At 31.5% G+C, this 21,317-nt stretch overlaps 1 protein-coding gene across 8 annotated transcripts in view; it reads right to left on the reverse strand.

Annotated features, from left to right (window-relative positions):
• Nucleotides 1-8,659: 8,659 nt before the first annotated feature.
• Nucleotides 8,660-21,317, reverse strand: part of LOC126737529 (putative exonuclease GOR) — a 90,102-nt gene continuing 77,444 nt past the window's right edge. For 3 of the 8 annotated variants that reach the window (XM_050442455.1, XM_050442456.1, XM_050442457.1), the window contains exons 4-8: nt 16,450-16,848; nt 16,169-16,357; nt 15,723-16,004; nt 14,593-14,794; nt 8,664-9,946 (exon numbers count right to left, since the gene is read on the reverse strand). In XM_050442455.1, coding sequence (XP_050298412.1) covers nt 9,589-9,946; nt 14,593-14,794; nt 15,723-16,004; nt 16,169-16,357; nt 16,450-16,848 — 1,430 coding nt within the window. In that variant the 3' untranslated portion in view covers nt 8,664-9,588. Of the gene's footprint in view, nt 9,947-14,592; nt 14,795-15,722; nt 16,005-16,168; nt 16,358-16,449; nt 16,849-17,317; nt 17,495-19,748; nt 19,881-21,317 lie in introns of those variants that run through there. The other 5 variants (XM_050442459.1, XM_050442458.1, XM_050442460.1 and 2 more) reach the window with 5 other exon arrangements.

The raw sequence follows: 21,317 nt of genomic DNA on the forward strand, positions 1-21,317 counted from the left end.
AAGGTGCAAGCGTTTGCTAATGATACGCAGATATTAACTTTCAAATCTGATGATCTTAGAAAAGCGGAGATTGGTATAAACAATGTCTTAAATATAATAAATCAATTATCTAAAAAACATAATTTAAAATTAAATTCCTCAAAGTCTTGTTCGATGGTTTTTGGAAATAGATACAAATAAAACTAGAAATATTAAAAGTATAATAAATATTCATGTGGAGGGCTCTAAGCTTTCGGTTGTTGAAACTGCCAAAAATTTGGGCATTGCGATGGACAGTAAGTTCAGGGAGCATGTTAAAAAAAAATGTTTAAAATTCGTTTGCAGCTTTAAAACTCTTATATAGTAAGAGATTTTTTTTTAAATTTCACAATATTTTAAAACAATTAACTGGCTTAAAATGGACAATAGTAAGGTGCAAGCGTTTGCTAATGATACGCAGATATTAACTTTCAAATCTGATAATCTTAGAAAAGCGGAGATTGGTATAAACAATGTCTTAAATATAATAAATCAATTATCTAAAAAACATAATTTAAAATTAAATTCCTCAAAGTCTTGTTCGATGGTTTTTGGAAATAGATACAAATAAAACTAGAAACATTAAAAGTATAATAAATATTCATGTGGAGGGCTCTAAGCTTTCGGTTGTTGAAACTGCCAAAAATTTGGGCATTGCGATGGACAGTAAGTTCAGGGAGCATGTTAAAAAAAAATGTTTAAAATTCGTTTGCAGCTTTAAAACTCTTATATAGTAAGAGATTTTTTTTTAAATTTCACAATATTTTAAAACAATTAACTGGCTTAAAATGGACAATAGACAATGGTAGATCCTTCACTTTTCCAATTTTTTGATAAAAATTATTAGCGGCCCAAAGGCACCTGTGACCATAAGGAATAGATTGTTGTTTAGAGTAAATGTACACGGTGTAAATGTTAGAGCTAGAAATAAGTTAATCATGCCGGTCCCTAGAAGTGCTATGTTTTAGCGATCGTTTTCTTACAATGCTGCTCAGTACTACAATAAAATACCGGCAGAATTTGTGAACCTTCGTGCAGATAAATTTAGGAGAAAATATAAAATTGTTCTTATGAATATTCAAAAGAATTCTCTTACTGTTTAATATGTATCGAATTTGCTGTTTTTATAGAAGAAAACTTTTTTTGTGTTACATTATAATTGGGAATCTTTCTTTACATATAACATGTTGTTATAATGTCGGTTTATATAATTCGAATACACGCTGATCTGGTTCAGTGAAGTAGCTATATAAAGCTAGACTGCGCCAGGTTCACGTACCTTATTTTTTTTGTATGAGGTTTGTAATGAATCTGAATAATAAAAGACATTTATTATTATTATATTATTTGTCCAATAACAAGGTCTGACATTGTTATCGGATACCGCAGCCTAACAATCTGATAACTCCAAAATTTTTATTTGGACTACTCTGAGCTATTAACAGCATTTGTGACTAATGATTTTATTTCATATCAAGAGTTCTATAAATCTTTGAGATTTTGGACTTGAAATTAAGTGGTCATCTTAAGGATCCGACATAGTCATCGGACATTACTTTTTAAACAGTTTGCTAACTCTAATATGTTAAATTAGATTAATTTTGAACTAATAACATCATTTATAAAGCATACTTTTCTGACTATATTGTTTTTTGTTTCATGACTATTATTCTGAAATGACCACTCATTTTCAAGTCTCTCAAAAAACTAATAGGACTTACTATAAAATAAAAAGCGTTACATTTAGATAACTATTCACAAATAATATTAATAGTTCAAATCAGTAAAATTAAAAATTTCAGATCGATTGACAATTTCTGACCTCCAAGGTGACCACTAACTTCCAAGTTCCAAATCCTAAATGCTAATGGGAATATTGTCATAAAACAAAAAAACATTATATTCAGAAGAGTATTCTTTACAAATGTTGTTATTAGTTTAAATTAGTCAAATTTAGAATTTCAGTTATCAGACCTTTTAAGCATAGTGTCTGATTACAATATCCGACCACTTATTTTCAAGTCCAAAATCTCAAAGTCTAAAGAGAATTATTGCCATGAAAAAAAAATCATGATATTCATGAGACTTTGGACCCGAAAGTGAGTGATCATCTTAAAATTCAGGCACTGCCATTGGATACCACTGATTAAAAAGTCTGATAACTCTGAAATTTTTAATTGGACTGATTTGAATTATTATGAGCATATCTATACAAAGCTTTCGTGAATATCATGATTTTTTTTCATGACAGTAATTCTTTTTAGACTTCGAGATTTTGGACTTGAAAATAAGTGGTCAGATATTGTTACCGGACACACTGCTTAAAAGGTCTTGTAACTGTGAAATTTTTAATTTGACTGATTTGAACTATTAATAGCATTTGTGAATAGTTAGCTAAATGTAATAAAAAAGTTTTCTAAATGGAATGCTTTTTATTTTATAGCAATAGTCCTATTAGCTTATAAGATTTTAGATTTGGAAATCAGTGGCCATTTTAAAAGTAAGACATTACTATTCGATATTACTGCTTAAAAAGTTTGATAACTCTAAATTTTGTAAATGGACTACTTTGAACTATTAACAACATTTAGGGAGTTTGGGTGCAAAACCGGATATATCCACTTTTCACCGAAAATCGTTTTTTGACAGTTTTTGGTTCTTTGTAGGTTCATATATTGTTTGGAAGTAAAACCGAATAAATCCTATTTAAAATGTTAAGTAAACTTCGATATTTGGAGCAAAACCGGATATATCCAAAGTTTGATAACAAAAGCGGATATATTCAAATAAACAAGTTGTGCGTGTTCTATTGCACTTTTTATTATCTATTCTAGTAGTTGTTGCTTGGATGTTGAGTTGTGAGTCCACGCGCTTTTAAATCCTGTTAGACCAGTCAAATAAAAGTGTTCTTTTAGTGTTTTAAGTTCATAAGACATGCATGAAGACATCCAGTCATTACAACAAAAGAAAAATACGTTGAAATATATAAGTGGGTTTGGTAAAAACACTGGGTCTTGCCTGGCAAATGTATATTATTAAAGAACTGAAAAAGGTATATAAGAAAATAAAGGGAATTTAGAATGCAAAAGATTTCACTTAAAGAAAATTGAGAATGAACATAATAAAACCACTGTTAAAATTAAGATGTCTCAATTTTATCGGTTTACATCATTGAGTGACACAGTTTGGGAATCACTCCTTAAGAAGGGAAAATCAAAAGACAACATACAGCTTAGCACGCTACCACTAAGTAATTCCATATCAGAAAAAAAGTTTAAATCATTTGATGGAGCATTTTGGGGATGATTGGCGAAAGAGGAAAGATTTTTTGTGGTACAAAAACCTATTATATTTATTACTTTTATCAAATTAATTAACTTGATCCAGTTTGTTTAAAGAGAAATAAATATATATTTTTGCTTACTATGTCTCATTTGTGTGCAAAAACGGATATACAGGGTGTCCGAAAAGTCAACGATAATACTGAAGGGGCTGATGGAGCAACTCATAAGCACCCAGAAAAACATAAAATGACCTTAGTTAAAAATCGATGGTTTTCGAGATATTGGCACTTTAGAGGAAGTCACCAAAATCCTACTCTTGGATCAGATTTTCGATTGTCACGCCTTAAAAATAGATATTTTTTAGAATCTCTTTTTAGCTATGCAACACTGAATAGCCATTTTACTGATCAAAGACAAACATTAAACTAAACGGCCAAAAAATTTAATAAAAAATCTATTCTAAAATGAAGTATTACTTATTTTTATTTTTTAAACTTTGAATTTGACCGCTCATACTGGACCAAAAAAATTGTACGGCAACTTGGCTAATACCTTTGAAAAAAGCTTTGCTCATTTAATCTACTTTTTAAAATTACCTAAATGTTTTTTTAACAGTTTACTATTATTCTGTTATAGTAAAAAATAACCCTAATTCACCTTATCATATCATTGTAAAAAAATTAATAACATTAACAAATTTTTAAGTTATGTTTAAAATGTTTTTATTTAACTTAAAAATTAAAAAAATCAAGAGCGAAGGTAATTCTTATCACCATAGCAATAAACAACAAACATTTTTGGAATTTAGTTTGTTTACAGTATGCCGTGAACTAACTACTTTTTCGCTTGTATCCTAACGTTTTTGTTACCTTTTGCTTTGGATTTGTTTTTGAGTTCAGTTTCCTGTGAACTGTGTTCTTTGAGCTGTTTGTTTTATTGGTTAATCATTTATTATGCCCTTGCCGTATACCGCCCAAGAATATGCAAACATGCATCTCATTTATGGTGAATGCAGAGGAAATGCTCTAGCAGCATCTAATCTTTATCAAGAAAGATATCCGAATTTGGCCCGATATCCTGACTATCGAGTATTTATTAATGTTCACCGCTCATATTCCGAAGGCAGAATGCCTCATGCTCCTGTTCGAGAGGGAAGACCTCGTATTGATTATGTTGATCAAGTTTTAGAAGAAATTGAAAATGATCCGACTACTTCGGCACGAGCAATCGAAAGAAGAACAGGGATACCGAAATCGGTAGTAAACGACATCACTAGGCGATTTCAATATCACCCTTATAATGTTCAACGAGTGCAAAGCCTACTGCCTCGAGACTACGAACCACGCCTACAATTTTGCCGCAGAATGTTGCAAAAAAATCAAGAGGATCCGAATTTTTTAAATAATATACTGTGGTCGGATGAGAGTACATTCAAAAAGGATGGCTTTATGAACATGCACAATTTGCACACTTATGCGTTGGAAAATCCCCACTCTATTCGAGAAGAAAGGTCACAGTACCGATTTAAAGTAAACTTGTGGACCGGTATCTAGAACGGGGGTGTAATTGGCCCATTCGAACTACCAGAAAATTTGAACTGGCAGGCTTATTTAGATTTTTGTCGAAACAATCTACCAATTCTTTTAGAAGATGTTCCTTTGGCCAGTCGCCGAATTATGTGGTTCCAAAATGATGGTTGTCCGGCACATTATGCCCATGAAGTTCGTCGGTATTTAAACTAAACATACCCCAACAGATGGATCGGCCGACTTGGTCCAATTTTATGGCCTCCCAGGTCTCCAGACCTAAACCTCCTCGATTTTTTTTACTGGGGTTGCATAAAAGAAAAGGTTTATGCAAGACCAATAAATAATATTGCTGAATTACGGCAGCGAATAAATGATGCAGCCCAAGTAATGATGCAAGATCTTAACGCTGCCAGGAATGCAAGATGGATCAATAGGTCATTTATTAAAAGGTGCCACGCCTGCATTCGCGTTGGTGCTAGACAGTTCAAACATTTTATTTGATTTTTAAGTTTTTTTTAAGTTAAATAAAAATATTTTTTGAACATAACATAATTATAAATTTGTTTTATTTTTTTCATAAGGTAGATTAGGTTTATCTTTCACTCTATCACAATAACAGTAAAGCTTTTTTTAAAACATATTGGGTAATTTTAAAATTAAATTAAATGAGCAAACTTTTTAAGATATTAGTCAGGTTGCCGTACAATTTTTCGGTCCAGTATGAGCGGTCAAATTCAAAGTTTAAAAAACAAAAATAAGTAATACTTTATTTTAGAATAGATTTCTTATTAAATTTTTTGGCCGTTTAGTTTAATGTTTGTCTTTGATTAGTAAAATGGCTATTCAGTGTTTTTCAAGAGATTTCATTTTTCAATTCATTCAGGAGATAAATATCTATTTTTAAGGCGTGACAATCGAAAATCTGATCCAAGAGTAGGATTTTGGTGACTTCCACTGAAGTGCCAATATCTCGAAAACCATCGATTTTTTACTAAGGTCATTTTATGTTTTTCTGGGTTCTTATGAGTTGCTCCATCAGCCCCTTCAGTATTATCGTTGAATTTCCCGACACCCTGTATACAAACTTTTATTGCTAATAATGAATTGTTAATTTTTTTTTTCTTTCTTTGTATTTTAATAAATTGGTCAACCCCGCTTAATTAAAGCTATTTTCTTAAAATATTACTATTTTTAAATATAAATACACAGAGTGTTTTCGTGTTTCCTGAAAATTTTCTGAAAGTGGATATATCCGGTTATGCACGCGAACTCCTCATTTGTAAGTAATGCTTTTCTGAATATCAACAGTCTATTAGTTTTTGAGATTTTAGGCTTGTAAATGAGTGGTCATTTAAAAGTCGGACAGACTGCTTAAACAGTGTGATATCTTCGAATTTTTTTAATTTGACTGGTTTGAACTAGTAAGAGCATTTGCAAAGAATGCTTTTCTGAATATAATGCATTTTGTTTAATGCTAATAGTCCTATTAGTTTTTTAGATTTTGAAACTTGGTAGTAAGTGGTATTCTTGGAGATCAGAAAGTCATCGGAAACCGTTTCTTAAGAGTCGTTCTCAAACTTTACTTTGACCCTTATCGACAACGTTGCTAAGTTTTATTCTTATTTTGATATAGTAGTATTTAAGTACCTCTGTTTTAACCAGCGTATATTATAACATTTTTAAATTCCACGCAGAATTTCATTAAAATCATATATTTTTTTCAAATTAATTTGCTTCTTCTTTTTGGCATCCAATTTGTAATTCTTTTGGACCTAATAAGAAGAAAAAGGCAGTTATAAGTATTAATTAAAACAAAAACAAACGTATAAATCAATAATGTTTATATTAAGTATAAAAATATCTTTTTCACAGTAGACGACACACAGCCATATTGTTTTCTAAAATAACAAATAACTGCACTAACTTTAATACAAAAAAGTTGTTTTTATTGTATAAAAAATGACAAAAAGTATGACTAACCTAAGATGAATAGGAAAACCAAACAAACAAAAAAGCACACTCGAAACTAAGATGATGTAAAACGACGAACTTAAAGGTAATAACAGTGTGAAAAGTCATTTTACTACATTTGAACTTTGCACACTGTATATAGGAACTAACAAAAAGAATATATTAACTATATGTATAACATGTCTTTTTAATAAATAACGAAAATTGCTTAAGAAGTTGTTTGGACCCATTTATTTCAAATCCAAGACACGTGATGGTTTAACAAGAGTTTCTGTGATACTTTTGTGCAATGACGATTACTTTAAACCTAAAAATCTAATAAATTGGACGAGACTTAGAAAGCTAACCGAAAATATCACATAAGTCCTTGTGAAAACACTGAGATTCGACATAATATACTAAAAACTTATATATAGCTAATACTATTTTTTCAGTTGCTAAAAATAATTTTTACAACTAAATATAAGATGATTTATGGTGGCATTTTTAATAAATAAAGCTGGCGAGAATGAACAATAGGAGGGTTTTAGAGGCAATATCTTAGAATTAATAGTTTTAAGTTGGCATTAAATTTACTTTTATCGTCTCATCTGTGTCAATATTTGTACAAATTGATAAGATTTCGGTGTTTATTAATGAGTGTTTTGAGTTGCTATAAATAGTTCGAAAATTTGTCAATAAAAGAATGCTTGATATAGCAACAAAAAAAAATTCAGATTTTAGGTTAGAATGTTCATGAAATTTTCAGAAAAAAAACATCAAATTGCTTTGGAAATTTTATTAATTTTCCAAGCATTTTAAATTCTTTTCTTAAGTTTTGATGAAATTATGAAAAAATGTATCAAGTTGTTTTATCAAAATCTGCAAAACCCAAAAAACGTCAAGTTTTCCAGTGTCAATTTTGATTACATTTTAAAAAAATAAATTCAAAATCAAAAAGCTGTCTCCCGAAAACTCAAAAATTTTCACTTTTTTAATAGTATTTTAATAATGTATTCCAAAAATTATCAATTTTTTTTTTAAAGATTGAATGCCTCTTAGATGTTTGGTATACATTATCAGAAAAATTATTGACAGTTTCGTGAAAAGTGTCATAATTTCCTGACACATCAACATAAAAAAAAAACAGATTTTATGTTAGCATATTGATCAAAGTTTAAAAAAAAAATTGCTCTGGCAGTTTAACTAATTTTCCAAAAAATTTTAGTTTTTAGGGTTTTGATAAAATTCACGTTTTCCACTGGAAAATTTTGACAAAATTTGCAAAAACTAATCAAAAATAATGTTTTAGGATTAAATGGCTCTCAGGAAGTCATACAAGTTTCCTCAAATCCCAAAAATGTTGAGTTTTTCAATGGAATTTTAATGATATTTTTAAAAAATCATGAAATTGCTTTGACAAGATAAGAAAATGATATTTTTAATTTTTTAATATTTGTTTTTTTTTTCACTTCCCATATAATAATAATAATCTTTATTAAATAGTTTATATTTAAAACTTTTGAACTTTAAAGTTAGATGTTTTACAAAATCTATCAAAATTATTAAAAAATTCCAAAAAATTTTTTTTTAATTTATTGAAAATTTAAGTTCCAAAAATTTCGATTTTTTAAATCATTTTTTTTTTTAGAAATGATCAGAAAATTGTTTTAAATTTATGAATAATTTTTTTAAAAGATTTGAGTTTTATTAAATGCCAAAGTTTGAGTATTGACTAAATGATAAGAAATTCTTTAAAAAAACTTTTATTTTAATTCAAAATTTGTGAAAACATTTTTAAACACTTTAGTTATCCAAAAATTCCAAAATGTCAAGTTTTTTAATTTTTGGAAAAATGTTGAAAAGTTCATCAAATTGCTTTAGTATTTAAAAACTATGATTTTTTATATTTTAGAAAAATTACCCACTTGTTTAAACATGTCCCAAAAATTTCGAGCTGCATCAGTTATTTTAGAATATATCAATTTCCCAAAAATGTTGAGTTTAAAAAAAATTACAGATTAGCAAAAAAAATTACTTATTACCCGAAAACTATCCGTCTGGCATTTAAACATAACAATAGAACCGCTGAGAATTATTCCCACAATTTCTAAATATAATTAAGTACAGAATGTCAGGAAATAGCGATAATTTATACAGAAAAAAAATCGGAGTAATGTGCTTGAAATTATTGTGTGAATATCGTATCTATGCGAGGAGAGATAAGTGTGAAATGTTCACTATTTAACTCATGACATGTCAAGTATTTACAATAAATTCAAATTCCAACCTCTAAAACCCAGAACACAAAATTATCATGAATCACAACCGGTATTTTTTGTTTTTGTTTGTTTAAAAAAACTATAATTAATTAAGTTTCATTTTCACCATGTAGATACATTCACTTCGTTAGTTTATCACTCATTACGTCCCTTATAACCTAAAAGGCTGGAAGGTCAAAATCGTTCTGAGAAATCAAAATCCCTTTAAACGCTTTATTACTTTGGCCACCCTGTATATATCAATACATAATTTTAAAGGTTAGTTCGTCTCAAATTAAGAACCTTCCAGCCTATAATACATAATTTGTCATACAATTAAAATACTACTTACACGTGTCTCAATATAACCGCGACTCCATGCACCCAAAAAAAAAATTTAGCATAAATCAGTCTTCAAATGCACATAGTGTGCATGTTGAATTTGCATTTGAACGAAAAAAAAACGGGCCTATTTGGCTCGAAAGATAATCCTAGATATGTAGGTGCACCGTTAACACCTTCTTTAGACTTTCACTTTCGGCCTACTTATCCAAAAGATCCAAGTTGAAAATCACCCCGGAGCCTGCGCAATATCAATTCTATGCACGTCCTAGCGTCCTCGTACGAATCGTGGCCGCTCGAACTGCATTGAATTTTTTTGTTGAGGCAATATTGCGCAAGACTTCGCAAAGACCTTTTAAATGGTAGTCCCTTGTAGTGTGGGAAGGTGAAAGCGGTGTCCACTATCGTCCTATGGATTATCTTAAGTCCTTTCAAGTCGTTCTCCAAGCCGTGACCGATCAAAACCGTTTCGGAAGTTATGAACTTGAGAAGTTCGCGTTGTACTTGCGCCAATGGTTTCGGTGAATATCTGACGAAATCTTCTGCTGTGATGCCGCTGTATCTGTAACAAATAATTCAAGTTTAGACTTACAGAAGTTAATTTAAAAAAATAGGTTGGTGATACTTTGTGAAGTACATTTTTTGATCAAGATTTAAAAAAAAAATGTTTTTTGATAGGGAGATTTTCATCGGATTTCCTGGCTTCCGATAGAAACCAATCTAGTTTCACGGCTTGGAAGTTTATTTATTTATTATCAGTATCCACCAATTTACAAAAATAAAATAATACAAAAGATACTAAGTTAGGTGGCATTAATGGACGAAATAGAGATAGCTTTAACACAACTGACTAAAGATGTTGTGGGACGACGCCGTGACGGTGTGCCACTTCAGTAGCGTTTAATCCCAATATCAATAAACAAACCACTAAGAGGGAATTAAGATATGGCTGCGAGCAATATGAGTGGATAAAAAGTGGACTAATAGTTGAAATTGCTCGTTATCGGCAAGTCAAAAGATCCACGTTGTGAATAACAAGTGAGATCTACGAGAGGTGGCAAAAACTTAGATAAAGTTGATTGGCCTGTCTTCCCTAAGAATCATTAAAATGAAATATTCTTCGTCTAACTCGGCTACTGTATAGCCAAAGCGCCAGGAAAATATTTATCTTATAACAAAAATCAATAAATCGTACAACCTAAAAATAATTTTAAAGACTTTCTATAAACTCAGACACCGCTTAAACCTTGACTAACTTATACGGACTATATCGCAATAATAATAATAACAGTCAACATAATCTCTCAAGGATTTTAAGACGAAGTTTGTAGGCTCTAGGAATCCTGCAGTCCCTAGTGAAGTTTCCTATGAATTTTAGGTTTTCAAATGGGTATGATATTGTCAACTGCAGATTATTTCTCAGAAAATTATGGCACATTACGACTCTAGATAACATAAATATCTCTCCCTACACCATTTTCAATGCCTGGAGTATACTTTGGGCTATTTGATACTAACAAAAGTCCTGCAGCGGTACTCTCTAACTCGATAAACATAGAAATAGACGAGAAAAAATATAGAAAGAAAATATCTTTCTATGTGCGATTAGCACTGGCTAACCTTTTCTCTATGTCACTCGGCATCGTTCGGCTTTAGACATTCTTATACTACCCAATCTACAAACATTAGCTTATTTTTATAGTTAATGGGATTTTTCACAGCCCACAATGTCAATTACTGAAATGTCATTCGACATTATCGATCTTTTAAGTAATAAGTATGGTTTGTTATTGTTTCTGTTTTCAGGCAGGCAGGTTTCTTATTGTGCATTAAGCAGGTGGTTTTAGCCAATTCTGCGCGTTATTTTGGAAGCTCAAGATAACAAGCGAGTTACAAATTATAGGCCCTAGAAGTACTCTTAGCTCAATTCCCAAAATTTTCGAGACATGATCTGCAGCGGAACTCTGCAACTCAATAGACAAGAAAAAATATAGAAAGAAAATTTCTTTCTATGCGCGATTAGCACTCTCTAACCTTTTCGTTATGTCATTCGGTATCGTTCGGCTTTAAACATTCTTATACATTACCCAATAAACAAAAATTAGCCTATTTGTATGGCTAAAGGGATTTTTCACAATTGTCAATGTCAATTTCGGAAATGTCATTCGACATTATCGATCTTTTAAGTTAAGTATGCTTTGTTATTGTTTCTGTTTTCATCTGATGTCCACGTTTTACGAAGGGAAAAAATTTCTTAGTTTTATTATTGATTTTTGATGTAGATTTTTTTACAAAGGATGTCAATAAGACGGCGAATTTTTTTTTTAATATAAACATTAAAACATAAATTCAATACAACATTATTGTTAATTTATTAGATTTTGCCTTAGAAATGGAAGAGGGAAAAAACGATTGAATTAAGAATAGAAAGATTATAAATATAGAGTTTTTCCAAAATTTGTAGAGTAATAAAACCCATTTTATTCAGTGGAATCACTGGGGATTTCCCAATTTCGGGGCGTACATCGTGGGTAAACTACTATATGACCTAAGTAGTATAACCTTATAAACTTAATGACCGTTTTAAACCTGAAACAAGTAGTTAAGAGAATTTGTTGATTTTCAAATTTGCTACAAAAACATCCCATCCCCACAAGAAACATAAATATATATTTTTTCAATGTACTAAAAAGGGACCAAAGTAATAGCAAGACCATACAACCTCTTTCTATATTTCTATTCCAAAGGCTACCGACGGCAACCCGCAGTTGAGATCGAGATTGGAGTTTAGACATAAAAGGTTCGAGTTTTTTGGACGGAAGTACTTTATACATATATATGCGAAAGATAGCCGCCTGCCAGGGCCTAACGGTCAACTTAAAAATAACAGCTTGTCAAAAAGGTGAAAATCTGGTTTTAGTTACATCATATGCCTCCAACAAATTTTACTACGGAAAAATTTCCAGATATATTATTTACCCGGCAGACGATAAATGAACGCCTATATAGAGCAGACCCCCAAAATCCGACGTAAGTTACCTAACAAGATCCATGTGAAAATTTGAGCTCAAATAAAAGGTATTTGTGTGGAGACTACACACGTAAAGTTTAAGTTCTATAGAAGGTCAACAACAAATTGCAAACGATCTAGAAAGTGTACGCTTCTTAATTTATATATTTATGAAAAATAATAAAAAAGAGAAGTTCTGTTCATCATCAGAACAATCTTACATTATCTTTTCCAATTTTATCGTCTATATTCTCGTGGGTATCGGGTAAAATTATGTCTTCTAGACAAGCAGGTGATTGAGGACTATTAAACCTTGGTTCCATTTGGCTGCATTATTCCATATGGAACAAGTTTGTTTATAAAATGTTTAATATTATTGAAAGAACTTTGATTAATTTGGGCTTACGCTGATCGTAAAAAATATCAAATTGACTCTCACAATTAAACCTTTCTACGGAACCAATTTACTCGAACTGCTTGCATTAAGGTCAAATGTTCAAAATATTTCTTGTGGTTTCTAATCCTTAAGTATCCCAAACAATTTTAACTTGCCTTTTATGGAAAAAAATGCGGTATAATCACAGTCAGTGAAAAAATTAAAAGCGGGCATAGATTTGCACATATTATAACCCAATTCATGAAAAATTGCCTTAACAAATATACAGGTATTTTTGGATGTAACTCCAAACTTTATCATTATGCATTTTCGTGTTTATTAATTTTATATTAACAATATATGTATCAAAATTGACGAAAAACAACATACATACATATATATCATTTTGGCAAAAATCTCAGAAAAATGTTATCAAGGATTATCAAATATCGTCCTTTCGCATTACAAAGTACAATCAATACGACTCGGTGAAGCGGAAGCTCCCTCTTTTTCAAGAAAGGTCAATTTTATTCTCTAAAGGTAACGCTAATTATTCGACTAAACAATTTGCGTTCAAATAGAACTTTTCCGATAACCTTTTCTCATTCTCTTTTTTTATTATTGTCTTTTTTGCAGTTTTAGAGTTAAAGGGATTAATCTTATTTTGTACTTCGTTACTGAATGATTTTAAAGCAAGGTTGTCTTTTTTAACTGAATGTGATCGGCAAACATTGCTTGATTTCTCCGTTTTACGACTGTTTAAAGTTTTAAAGAATGGTTCGACTTTGATTAATAATAGAGTTTTTACCGATCTGGTTTGAAAGTCAAGCACCTGCACCTGTCTAAATGACATTTTACCTGATTTTACAATCACATCGGTTTTAGGATATTTATATGAAGTAGTTTCATCCAAGCAACTTGCACCTTTTGTACCCATTAAGGTAATTTATTTGATTCTCGGACGAAGATTTTTGATTACATCCGGAGATACGTTGTTTATTAGAAACTAATTTCAAGTCTCTTACGCCATTTTTCCAGTCAATCATTGGATACGCGTAAGTTAGCAACATAAATTAGCACTCACTACTTGCACAATTAAAACGAAAGAAGAATTAAATACATGTTAGAGAAATCTCAGTCAAACCGATAATTTCGGTTCGTAGTGCAGGATCACCAATACGCTAATAGACACAAAAAGTATGTAATACTTATAGTCCCGTTGATAGAGTTTTCCCGTTGTTCGGTTTCTGGAGTTAGTTTTACATTGAAAAAATATGCAACACTTTGGTTCCAGAAAAGTTATCTGCATAAAGGAGGTTTCCAATTAGGTATTTACGTTAACAAATTATCTAATTTAACTTCTTAAATAATAAATAACAATTTATTAATTACTGAATAGTATTACAGTAGACAACTGAGAATGAAATATACTTTAATATAAGGAAATGTGGAACCTAGAAATTAAATTAACTCTAAAAATTAATATTTCATTTAACTCCTTGAATTTATTAATTGATGTTACTTTATTTCCTGCATATTCAATGTTATTACTCCATTTTACATGTGTATCGAGCGCGAACATTTTATTTTTTCTGTCAATTTAATATTTACTGACTTATTAAGAAATTGTTGTATTAAATTGTACTAAAGAATGAATTATCAAGCATAAAGCACGAAATTTTTTCAAAATTAAAATCTTAATCAAGTCAATCTCAGCTTTTCTTAAGATCTTCCCAGAAGATACTCAATGGCAAAACACGTTATTTTTCCAAAAGAGTGGAGTTTAAAAAAATCAATATAAAGAATAAAAAAGTGTACATACCTTGTGTTAAAATCGACAATCTTATTATTAGGCTGCACAAACTCGTTGTATACGGGTCTGCCTTTAATATCCACCATTGTCACTTTGACCACTTCCAATCCGGTTACGGTATAGGACATTTCGCAATCCAAACTGTAGACTCCATAGTTGTCGTCAGCCTTCTTAAATTTCGGTGGTTCTGTTTCGATGTACGAAGAGTTTACTGAAATAAATGACATCAATAATCAATAAACAATATGGATTGGGTGTTGGTTTAAAAACAGTTTGCGCAAACTAAGATTTGCTTGAATAAAATGTCAAGTTATAAAAAGTTTTCATGCATGCATTTTGTGGATATTTAGAATTAAAAGCTCTTATAAACCCATAAAAATCAGTGGAGAATGAAGGAAATTATCACCAGTTGTCATGTATTAGAAACAGATTTTCCAAAATTATTCTTTACTCTAAAATTGCAACTTTTCTGGGTGTGTTGGCCATTAAAAACTTTTTCCTATGAGATAAATTTAATAAAAATGGGTCCAAAATTAAGGAAATTATGGCGGATTTTTACTCAAGCACTAACAGTGACTAGGACCCAAAATTATCCTTTTCTGATTCGCGACAGAGTTTTGCGAGCGCAGAGCGTAAAAATTGGTGAAAAATTAAATAAGTTATCTTAAGATTTATTTTCAAACGTTTTTTTTTTCAAATTTTTCTACTCTGAAACTATCAGTATTAAAAAAAATTGATTGATTATGTTACACAAGCCACTTCACATAAGTAAATCCCTTGAAAAAATTTTCACAAGCCAATACTCTTGGTTTCAATAAAATAGAATGAGAAAACAAGTGATTTCAGGTGTCTATTAGCTTGCACATGCCCAAATTTATCTGTACTCAAAAATTATTGATAGTTTTGTGTTGTCCTGTCATTGAATTGGATAGGATTTGTAAAATTTTTAAAGGTGAATAAAAAAATAAAAAAAAATCCCTGGAAATCTATAAGAAATAAGGAAATAAAAGCAGAAAAGTAAAAAACCAGTAATAAATCGTTACAAAAAGTGTACACAAACCAATACGACTTGACAATACAATACAATACGACAAACCATTCGACTTGAATAACAAAAAAAAGACGATTTCCAAACTTACCAAGTGGTTCTTTCGGACCAGCCCAGACGTGTAACGGAGCACTCTCGCATCCAGTTGTCCCGTTGGGTTTCTTGCAGCAGCTGTGCACCATCGGTCCGTAGGCCCCATTAACAGTCTCGATTTTCCCGGGATGGTAAAAGCACGTGTCTATTGTAATGTAGACCTTGGACGTAGTTCTGAAAAAGCTGCCGCATCTTACGCAAACGTGCGTACGTGCATCCTTCCATTTAGTGGTACCCGGGGCCAATTTTGGAGGCGCAGCGGAAGTAGACTCTTCGGAACCTGAAGCAGAGTATTGGTGTTATCGTCAAGTGTACTGTCTCACTTCGATTCATACATTTCAGTAGAGGAATTAGAAAAATCATAAATGTCTAGGCTATGCCTCACATAGTACAAAGAAAATAGATTCTTGCTAAGGGCAACTATATGAAAGAGTTGATACTTACCATCGCTTATGCTACTGGTGTCTTCCTCGCTGCTGCTGCTTGTGCCGCCGTTTCCACTATCACCACTTTCATTTTTGGGGACAAATTCAACGGCGTGCACGTCTAGTCTGTGATTTTTGTAATAATGGTGATGATGATGAAATTCGGTTTCCCTACGTGTAGCATGTACTTCCGGGCGCAGAGGATATCCTAAAAGAAATAAGACCTCCCAGTAAGTATTGTCGCCGATGAAGATATTGATACATGATCTTTATGAATAAGAAAAGGATCAAGACACTTACCTAAAGTGGCCATAGCCTCGATGCTTAGGGTATACTTCTCCTTAAGGATTCGAACGAATGTCCCCTCAGACACATTCATTCGTTGCAATTCGTCGAGGGGTTCCCACACGATTTGCTCAACGCCCTTCTTTACGGTTTGGCGCGCACTATTTGGCACTGACTTTTCTTTTTTAGTTTTTTTGCTGGTTTTTTGCGTTTCCGGTTCCTGAGCAGGTTCTTTCGGTTTCGGGGAGGAATTTCCTTCCCGTTTCCGATTCTTTCTCTGTCTCCTGCTCAGGCCCTTTTCCATAACCGGACTTGAACTGGGGGCGGGACTACTTTTACCGCTGCTCTCCGAAGAGTTGGAAAGATCACCGCAGGACGTTGCCGTAATGAATCGTGCTTCCGAGTCTGGATCTTCTGAGAAAGAAGAAAAATGGTTGATAGCAGATGATCATCAGGTCAATGTTAATAATATTTAAAACGTTAATTTTATTTAGTTAGTAGGAAATTTATAGTTTAATGAGTTTATTGGATTAAATCCGAAATAAGATATTTTTTTTTCTTTATTTATTCTAAATTTGAAATTAATCCGAAAGAGCATGCTTGGCAACGTATCGAATAAAATGTCATCCACGGTTGCGACGTTCGGTTTTTTTGCCCAGTTTTAAAATGAGCGACCCACCTGGCAACAGCGCTATTACTGGAAAGGGCGAGCCGATTCAATTTTCATAGATATTTCACATAGCGATTTTTTTTTTAATTATATCTTTTTATTTTAAAAGTATATAAGCAATTTCTTCAAACGAAAAAATTCAAAAAACCTTGATTTTAACCCATTTTTCATCCCTCAATCTAACAAATATCCGGATAAAAAGCAAAATTTTACCTGCTGCTCCCAAATTTTTACGATTTTTCCTACTCGACTTCATGAGACTCGAAATTTTGAATTTTCCCAAAAAGTCAGAAAATCGCTTTGACTTTGTTCAGTTTTTGACGTTTATCGGAAAAGAATATCCATCAACTGACAAGGCGATACTGCAACTGAAGGCAAGCTGGACAATTGGTACACGACCTTTCGTTCTTGTTGATCATTACCATGGCGACGAATATTAAACGGTTTTTGAGAAATGACAAAAATGATGACAAGCAAGCGAAAGCGGGAATGAAGGATTATAGTAATGCATTTTTTTAAATTTTGACATTTGTTAAACGTATATCCCTACGACAGTTTGAAATAATTTTGTGGGCATTTTGAAACTGGAACCAGTCAATTTTTGGCATTTGTAGAAACCCTGCACGATATGACTAAAACGTTTTAACGCATTTTTTTACGCAAAACACAGTAGATAAATATCAAGTGTTACACATTTAACATAGTTATTTGGAAAAGAAAATTATGTTTAACGCGAACTCTTAAGTTAATCAGAATAACCCAAAGCCGACATGGCTATAATGTTTTAAGGCGTTTTTTACGCATCTGTCAAAACACAGTAGATAAATTAGTGACATTTAGCATAATTATTGTACAAAAAAAATTACGTTTAACGCAATCTCTTGAGTTAATGAAAACAATCTAAGGCTATTTAGAATATGAAACCCTTTTTAATCTTTTAATGTTATTCAGTTTTTTTAATGTTTCTCAGCATATATTGTTAATTTATTTAATTAAATGCAAATAATTCCTTATATTAATCTGTAATTTAGTTATTTTTTGACATTTCACCCTGGGGTTGTTACAATGACAGACAGCACCATCTCTCAAGAGAATCAAAATAATCTCGTGGCCATTTTGAATATAAAACTAGATAATTTTTGACAGTTATCATGTAATTTTAATGCAACGATTTCGTTTTTCAGATTTTTGATATTTTTAAACTTATATCCCAACTACAATTTGAAATAACTTCGTGAGCATTTTAAAAATAAAACCAGTGTGTTTTTAGCATTTGTATAAAAAAACCTACACGGTATGGCTATGTTTTAAGGCATTCTTTTACGCAACAGCTGTCAAAGAGATAATGGGTGACATTTAGCATAATTATTTTGAAAAAAATACGTTTAACGCCCTCTCTTGAGTTAATCAAAATAATCTCTAAGCCATTTTGTACACGAAACCAGTCAATTTTTGACATTAATAACTTGGATTTGCCTTTTTAAAATATTCTTTTGAACTTAATGCAAGTTATTCCGTACAATAATCTCTACTTTAGTTTTTAATTATTTTTTGACATTTCACCCTATGGCAGTGACAATAACAGCGCCATCTGAATATTTGAATATGAAACCAGATAATTTTTTAACAGTCATGTAATTGTATTATGCAGGTATCGTTTTCCATATTTTTGACAAATGTCAAGTGTGCGACAGTGATATTGATAGTTCAGTATCATTTTTTTAAAGAAATCTTGTGGTCACGTCTTCATTTTTTCGTTTTGACTTTAATGATTTAATCAAAATTCGTTGCTAGGAGTTCCTAAATAAATATGTCATAATTTCTTTATTAGTTTCTTAAAATTCGACATATGACAACTGTTAATATATTAAGTGTGACTGTGACAATTCCAATCCATCTTTTGAAACAACCAGTCAATTTTTTATCTCAAGAAACCTTTAATATATACTGATAATTTTATGTAAGTAACCTTGCAATAATAAATATTCCCACAAATATAAAAGGCTAAAACGCAATTAAGCGCCTATAAATTGATTAAATTAAAAACTATTTACAATAACAAAACTTTTCAATACAGGTAGTTAAAATATTTTCCTCCTAATCGTGATTTTTTATGTCACGATAGACGCATTAAGTCGCATGTTTATAGCAAATTTTTCTCGTGAGTAATAATTGGAAAATTTCGTCGTAAAATGCTGCATCAACTATAAGAATGACACAGACAACGAACCGGAAATCACAGCCATTAAGTCAGTTCATTGACTAACCGGAAGCAAAACTGATTTATGCATGGTTTCGTGTGCTTGGGGAGTAAATTACATAAAATATGCGATTCAGAGTTGCCAGAATAGTTTTAGGTTGAAACTAAATGGTACAATTCCGCAAAACTGCAGCAACTACCCCTATAAGAATGACAGAGATAATCAACCGGAATGAGAGCCATTAAGTTAGTTCATTTAATAATCTGAACCAAAACTCATTAATGTACGATTTCGTGTGATTGTAGGGGCTTAATTACAAACTCCATCCGGAGTTGCCAGAATAATTTTAGGTTAGGCTAATACTACATACCAAACTGAAACAGGTATAAATTGAAACTTTTTTAACATCAAGCAGACCTTTAAATCTTTAAAAGAAAACTCACCATCTAAAATTAAGTCAATCATGACCACAAAAATGTGCACTTATTTAACACGAAAAAAAAAACTATGTCAGGCGTTTTGACCATTCAGTGTCACACTGAACTCAAAATATAAACAAACCTAGTATGAAATGCGTAAATTCACGTTACTTATCTCGCACTGGTTTCTCCATACATCGATATGCAACGACTATCGCACAAAACGATAATCGTTAAACAGTTTATAAACAAATAATCATTTTTTTTATATTTATAACGTGTATAAATCGCGTGTATAGTATATGGCATTGTTTTGACGCCTATAGGAGGTTATTGTCTTCAGATAAAGGTTGGTTGTAGGTTACGATGCGTTTGAAAGAATGAGAACATGTTTCTATAAAGGATTTGAATTTAGGTCCTAGAGATCAAGATTTTGAAGACTTCAGTCGTCCCCTAGAAAACTTTTGAAGAAATTCGATCTGGGTACATAAAATGACACTCCAAATGAAGATTTTAATTTGAGGCCAGGACAGAAAAATTTTAAATAGTTCTGACGGTTTAAAAGCAACCCAGGAAAGCCCTAAAAATGAACTTTGGGAAGAACATTTTTTCGGTAGGTAGGTACATTACCAAAAATATTGGTTCTTACAGATATAGATATTACAATTGTAAGATGAATTTTGAGAAAATCAGAAGGAAGAATCAATTGGGAATTATCGTTTTGGCTCGAGAGTAAGATTTTAGTTTAGGCTCTTGGCAGTGACATTTCGGGGAGAGACAATTTCAACTTGTGGGGTAAAAAATTGAATTTTCGAAAGGATATTTGAATTTGACACTATGGAGTACAAAAGTCTGGATATATTTTACCCTAAAAAATAATGATTGAACAACTGGGTAGAAAACTTGCATCACACTTCTTTGCAATTAGGATAATCTCCAATGATTTTGACTAAACAGGCATATTTTGCATTAATTAAATCCCATTTATGGTATGGCATATGTTTTTGGGCTTCTTGTTCTAAACACTCGATGCATACATTATTTGTGTTGCAAAAAAGGCAAATTAGGTACATGAATAAAGCCAAAGCTACAGATTCATGTAAGACTCTCTTTGTGGCAGATAAAATTTTAACATTTCCCTGTCCCATTATACTTGAAACAGTATCTTTAATACACGAGAAATGTGGTAGCCGTTTGAGTCAGGATTTGTCTTTTTACTCGACAAAGCAGACACTAGGGTGCCATTGCCCATTCCTAGATCGACCCTGGTTCATGATTGTTGCGTATAATAGTCGTCAAGTTTTTAACCATTTGCCTATCAGAATAAGACAGATTTCTCAGGCTTGTGGATTTAAAAAGGAAGTCAGAAAATTACCCTATTATGATATTATATAGTTTGATTGATTTTTTTTAGCTTTAGATTTTATCAGCACTTTATTTTGTTTTATTTTTATTTGTTTGTATATTTCATATATTTTTTTGGTTAACCGGCTTTGTTCATAACAACAAATGTTTAGAACAATAAAGCATATTTTGAAAAACAGTGTATTTAAAAATGAGGCCAAAATCGACTTGTAGCCTAGAAAAGAATAC

The sequence above is a fragment of the Anthonomus grandis genome, chromosome 6 (assembly GCF_022605725.1).
Source record: "Anthonomus grandis grandis chromosome 6, icAntGran1.3, whole genome shotgun sequence".
NCBI classification, from domain to species: Eukaryota; Metazoa; Arthropoda; class Insecta; order Coleoptera; family Curculionidae; genus Anthonomus; species Anthonomus grandis.